This window comes from Primulina huaijiensis, chromosome 14, assembly GCF_012295235.1.
Source record: "Primulina huaijiensis isolate GDHJ02 chromosome 14, ASM1229523v2, whole genome shotgun sequence".
Classification (NCBI taxonomy): domain Eukaryota; kingdom Viridiplantae; phylum Streptophyta; class Magnoliopsida; order Lamiales; family Gesneriaceae; genus Primulina; species Primulina huaijiensis.
In genome coordinates, this window is record NC_133319.1 from 18647701 (window position 1) to 18654635 (window position 6935).

Genomic DNA, 6935 nt, shown 5'->3' on the forward strand with positions numbered 1-6935 from the left:
AAAAAAAACAAAAAAAAAAAAAAAAAAATAAAACAAAAAATATAAAAAAAAAAAAAAAAAAAAAAAAAAAAAAAAAAAAAAAAAAAAAAAAAAAAAAAAAAAAGATTCCATGAATTTGCTTCTAAAAACAATATTAATTTTAATAACAAAAGTATTACTTTTTATCGTAGATATCTACTAAAAAAATTCAATACCTTCTTATTCAATTTTTTTCATCAATTAAAATACATGTGATTTCAAGAGTAAGCTACAATATAATATATACTAGAACTTCGATGCACGTGTTGCACTCTTATACAATATCAATTTTTTAAAAAAAGGTTTTTTTTTAAAGTTTAATAAAAGTTTGCAATTAGTTAGATTTATATTATAAAATAAGGTAAAAATTACAATTATAACAAGGGTAAATTTAGTAAAGTATTAAAATTCACTAGGGTAAAATTGATTATTCAATAAAAAGAAATACCACGAGACCATTTTTTTTTTTTGAGTTTAATAAAATATATGATCCATTATATTAACTATGATCCAAATTACAAATTCATAATACACAATTTACAAGTGAACTATTAAGAACAACTCCTTGTGATATAATCAACACATAATTGCAAAAAAACAATAATTTTTCGAGCAACAAATTTATAAAACGCAACTATACAAACATACAACGCGTACACGATACTTCCGATCTAAATTATTATTTTTCCATATTGGTATGCACATCAAAAATTTTTATAACGATATATAATGTACAATTTGCCTCATACACTAAATAAAGATAATGTATTTAATTGGTTGACTACCCTAAGCTTTTACAAAGTTGAAGGGTCGTTGGAGATTTGCCGAAGCTGCCCCCTTACCTAACCCCCCCGTAAGAAGAAAAAAGGTCCACACCACACTATTTGGTAGGTTTGTGGAACCACCAACACATTTTTTTGTCTATGTGTTTGCACCGTTGGAAAATATCAATTTTTTTTTAAAAAAAAACATTTAGTCTTTCTATTATTTAATATGAAAAAATTACTTATTCTCACTTTACACCTCAGTTTGACTTGGTTCATTTAATGACTCAAAAGATTCAAGGAACTCAAAAATAATAATATTTTGAACCATAAAAAAATATTAATAATCCCTATTAAGTGATTTTTTAATAAACATTTAGGTACTAATAATGTCAAATTTTCATTGGTTCCCTCTAAAAAATTATTTAGCAAATCATTAATCGACATTTCTCTTTAATAATTACTCTAGGCTATACCTCTAGCTAAAGAAAGTAGACATTATGATTAACATAGAAGAATATTGTAATTTTAGTTTTGTAAATTGAGTGGTTTTGAATTTTAATCTTATAATTGGTCAAATTTTTTGTTTTCAGTCAATAATTTAGTTTTTTTTGGGTCATTTTCTTACCAGAAGCTACTGTATTTATCAAATATTATTTATTTGACATTGATATTCTTCTACATAGCTCATATAACAAGAATAAAATATATATTATACACATTAAAATTTATCTAAGCAAAAATAAAAGGAAACGACGAGTTTTTTTCCTCTTATTTTGAAATAATAAGTGTGGTTTTCTTTTAATTCTCCCTTTTTTTTTTGATGAAAACCAAACATTGATAAGTTACATGACTAAGACTCAAAATAGATCTTAATTTACATGATTAAAATTGTAATTTTTCTCTAGTACGGATCTAACCGAAATTTTGAAAAGAAAAATGTGTCACATTAATAAATAACCTTAACGGCTTCATAAAATTGATGGTCGTTCAACCTATATCCCTAGTTGTGTATGGTCATAAATCTCTCCTAATAAACAAGATATATGAATTCAAATTCCTCACCTAAATGTAATAGATTGAATTGTAATTGTCCATGGTTAGCAAAGTTGAAGGGATCACAATTCATAACTTACCTCATAGTTTGTCTTTTTCTAAAGTATATGCGGCCAATGATTTCTATTCAAAAGGTCTCCAATTTTGCTGAGAAAACGAATTTGTTTGCATATGGACTGAGTCATATCTTCATTTTGATTAAACGTACGTGTGGAAATGAATTATATCGTTTTCGAACTATTTGAAACTCGATTCGATAAAAACTTGTTTAATGAGGTTCGTTAAGATAAATGAAACAAACTCCAGTTTTACAATACTCGGTCCGTTAGCTCGTGAACATGTTTAATATTTATTGATAAGTTCATGAGTTATCTGTCATATGAAATAATTTTTTAGGAAAACAAACTAGTCAAGGCACAAAATTAAAGTCGTATAGCTTACTATCATCGTTATTCCAAAAGAGACGGAAAGAAAAGCTTAGATATTTTGTCCTAAATTCCAAAACTCCCAACATCTAAAAAATGGGTCAAATAAAATTTTACATATGAATTTATTCCACACGAAATTTAAAATGCTGGGTTTTTTTTTTTTTTTTTTTTTATATGTTACATTACATTGAAATCGAAGAAAAATTCATATGTAAACAATGTAAGAAAAAAGTAGTAAACCCAAATATTAAACGGCTAGTTTCCCTCGAATGTCTCGTTTTTATTATGTTTGAAATAAGGAGAACAAGTCTGGTTTCAGATTTGGTACTAATTGTTGAGAAGAATCTGATTGACCAAAACCTCGAAATTATGGTAAGAAGAGCCACCAGGCTTAGCAGCCAACTGCGCTTTATCCTTCCACTCCAAAGCCTTTTTCCTCATCTCCTTCCCTTTCTCCCCTTCCATCAAGACTTTCACCAAATTCACCACCTTCTCCCTCTCGACATCCCCCTCGATCTCCAATCCGATCTCCCATTCTGTGCACGCGTATCGGCAATTCGTCTGCTGCTCCGCGAAAAACGGCCAACAGATCATCGGTATGCCTTCCGATATGCATTCGATGGTCGAGTTCCATCCCGAATGCGTCAAGAATCCGCCCACCGAAGGGTGAGCCAACACTTGTTCTTGGGAACACCACCCCACCATCATGGCACGGTCTTTAACCTCTTTCGAGTACTCCTCGGGGAGAATGGCCTTATCCCCACTAACCAAATCCGGCCTAATGATCCATAGAAACTGCTGATCACTATTCGCAAGCCCCCACGCGAACTCCAGCAGTTGTGCAGGGGACAAGACCGTTATGCTGCCGAAATTCACGTACAGCACGGAATTCGGTGCTCTCTGGTCGAGCCATTTGATACACTCGTCGTCTACTTTCCACAAACTCGAGCCGATGGACTTCACCTCCGGCCTTTCGACGGCCCGTTCCAGCAATTGGAGTGGACCTATGGTGCAGACACGATCAAATTTCTGCCCGATGGCGAGCAGCACTTCCTTCTCCAATTCGTCGTAGGTGTTGATTATCACTGCCTTGGCCCGGGAGGCGTTTTTGGTCTGCAAAATATTGTAATGAACCATAATTTCATTGGGATCAGTAGATCGAATGAAGCTAGGAAAGTCTCTCAGTCTGATATCCTTCATCCCCGGCACCCAATCTAGCTTGGTTTCAAGATATCCATTAGTCAAGTAACTTTCATCTGCAACACCAAGAAACTAAAATTAATATTAATCTTACCAATTGTAGCTTGGTTTCAAGATATCCATTAGTTGCATGACGTGCTAATATCAACTGACCTTTAGATAGATCTGGCCTAACTAAAAATACTTCCAGTTTCATGCACCAAAAAGGGTAGAGACCCATCAAGAAAAAGAATGCGTAATATACATTTAACATATCTAAATCTCATTTACCTTTAAGAGGAAACATTCCTCTTTCCACGAGTTCACCATAGTAACAGTACCCCATGAAGCCACAAGCGCTAGTAGTAAAGAACACAACCTCAGGAATCCCGAGCTGCTCCGCAGCATCGAGAGTGAAGCTCATCACCCCATCGGACACTATGCAGCTCACCTTCGGGCAATCAGGCGACTCGTCGAGATTCTTGACGAGTTCCAAGAACGGGGGCAAACCATTTCTCCTAAGTGAATCACAGAGCTGCGGTATGTCTTGTGTCGCGTCCTTGTCGGAATGTGGGAGCCCATCGGGGATCGTTCTGAACTGGAAATCTTCGAGACCCGCGACGGATTCGGGCCCTCGAGCTCGAACGAGACGGTTGTGGTTGAATTCGGTGTTGACAAAGGTGATGAAGAAGCCCCTGTGGTGCAGCAGTTTGGCTAGTTTTAGGACAGGGGCGATGTGGCCTTGTGCTGGATATGGTATAACTACGGCGTGAGGCTTCATATTGATCGATCTTGGCTTTATTTTTGGTGGTGGGAAATGATGATTTATCTATATATATATATATAGACACACGCACGTGTCTATGGTTTAGGTTCGAATTTTATAAGTTTGGTTTAGGTAGAAATAAATTATTACATTCAATTCAACTTGTAGTAACATGGGGATGCTGAGTGACTATTTTTAATTGCTCCCAATAGATTATCTTTTGTGTTAAAAGTAATTATAAGTTTTTTTTTTGAAGGGAAGTAATTATAAGTTTTAGTTCATGTGTTCTAAGATAATTAATAATTCAGAAGCAATAAAACTCAGCAAACAAACAATTTCACCAGTCCAATTATTTAGTTGGTCTCTCATGTGTTTTTAGAAAAAAATGATTAAGATCTACCGAACTGGGAGAAATTAACAAGATTCGCAGAGTGATCACATAATTTTAATGTCCACTGAATTATATTTTCGGCCACTTAAATTATCATATTTGTTTTTTTAACTGATGAAGACATTCTATTAGCAAATTGAATGTTAAGATAATGCAAACAAAAATATTTTGGTTGTTGAATACCACTGTCGTAGGCATTTACTGTTGCATATCATATTTGGAATAAGAATTATTACATGTGACATCCAGTACTATTTTTTATTATGGCCTTGGTACGACTAATTTATAGTCGTTCAAATCTAAACGCTGAAATTCATCTATAAAAAATCATCTCGAGATTCAGTTTAACTATCTAGACACTCGAACAATCTACAATGTGTTGTTTATTCTTTCAGAGATTCAAAGTTTTGCTGAAAATATTATAACACACACTTAAGAGATATGCAGATCTTTTCAGAGATCATCTATGTAGAACATTTACTCACAATTATTTTATAGTGTATATTATATTTTGTGTGAGTTTTGTAACTGATAAAAAAGTCTTTATGTTCAGAATTAATTTTTAAGTTGTGAGAAGTTGTTGCTAAGAGTTTCAGTAGGAAATGTATAAGGTTTAAAAATATTTGATTTGTATTACTTATATTAATAAGGTGTATCTTCTTTATGTGATCTTATCACTTAAAAACTTCAAAGTTAAGCGTCCTTGAATTGCGAAAATTCCAGAATGGGTGATCCCCTGTGAAGTTTTTCAAGGAGCGTGTGAGTGGAGATATAAGTATACTGAAAAAACTCGTATTGATATAGTGGAGATAGTTGTCGAATATGGTATGTCAGTTGGTATAAGAGACAATCTCTCTTGGTAAGGCGTGGTTCGGGTACAAATCAAGCTGAAGCTATGGGTATGTGATGTATGTGGGTGAAAAGAGCAGAGAGTGATCGCTGATGTCAAGAGGTTGCACGAACAATGAGCCACTCCAGAATGACTTCTAGGCAAAAAGAAACATGAATCAATTGATTAATACCAGAGAGAGAGAGAGATTGTGCATGGTCGTGACGAGAACGTCACGTTCTGAAAGATGGGTAATTCTGATACCTTGTATCATAATGAAGGGCTTAAAAAGATTTGTTAGCTACTGCTAATATCAACAAGGCGTATCTTCTTTTTCAGGATCTCATCACTTAAAAACTTCCAAGTTAAGCTTGTGCTTAACTCGTGAAAATTCTGAGATTGGTGACCCCCTAAAAAGTTTCTCAAAGAGCGTGTGAGTAATGACATAAGCATATTGGAAAGACTCATATTGATACATTATGGATAGTCGTCGAATCTGGAGATTAAAAGATGTGAAAACCTAAAACATTATGGCACAATTAAGCACAAGAATTCGAAAATTCCACGGGACACAATCAGCTGAATAGGAATGGATTGAAACAACCACATTAAGGTGATATCATGACGCTTAAAAGATTTTTAGTGGCCTTTAAGTGATAGGCATTCACCTCGTATTCTTGGCCTATAAACAGTGGCTCAAAGACAAGAAGAAAGCACAACGCAATCACTCCACCAGCTTAATATTTTCGAGCACCAACTTCCACGGAGGGACGAAGTTTTGTATCATTTTTGAGCTAAAGTGCTGTCAGAATATCGAGTCAAAGTTCTGTCCAAACATTGTCCAAATTTGAGTGAAGTTCTAACCATATTTGGGCCAATCTCTTTGCACATTTTCAATACAAGATCACGTATGTTCCTTTGTGTCACAAGCATATTTTGAAGTTTATGGGCACTGTTATGATTTAAAGTAGAAATAGTAAAAGACAAATTTCTCAAACTTGATAAGTTTGCGACCCTGATGCGATGTGTAATAATAACTGATATATGACATCATCCGTCAAAACCGTATCATTATGTTTTTATAAAGCTAGTGACTCATACACTAATGAGGGCAGGGACGGATGCAGTTGAAGGCTGTACTGGACTGTAGTCCAGCCCTCTTTTTTTTTATATATACATAATTAAAATTTCAGCCCACCCATAAGGTCATAGTCTAGCTCACCAATTTCCTTAGCTCCATAATTATTGCTTAGGGCATAAGAACGCACAGTGACATAAAACTAGCAGAAAAGGCTGTCAATCGTTTCCTACATATGGGAAGATGTGGTGGCCATGAAAAGGCAGATGCGAGACAAAAAGGTGAAAAAGAGGCTAGGAGTTAGCTTTGCAATATAATGTTTTCATTTATTCAATTTGATTTTTGCGCAGTCGGTCAAATACATTCACAACCATAACCTACAAGTACGTCTTATTGTCCTTTTTGTTTGTTTTTGAGTTATTGATT

General features: G+C 34.3%; 1 protein-coding gene across 1 annotated transcript; it reads right to left on the reverse strand.

Moving 5' to 3' along the window:
* Positions 1 to 2525: 2525 nt before the first annotated feature.
* On the reverse strand, positions 2526 to 4272 carry LOC140957387 (7-deoxyloganetin glucosyltransferase-like). The gene is made up of 2 exons (XM_073414619.1): positions 3737 to 4272; positions 2526 to 3522 (listed from the first exon to the last, which is right to left on the reverse strand). The coding sequence occupies exons 1-2, from the start codon at positions 4224 to 4226 to the stop codon at positions 2594 to 2596; spliced, it is 1419 nt and encodes a 472-aa protein (XP_073270720.1). The 5' UTR covers positions 4227 to 4272; the 3' UTR covers positions 2526 to 2593.
* Positions 4273 to 6935: the final 2663 nt, after the last annotated feature.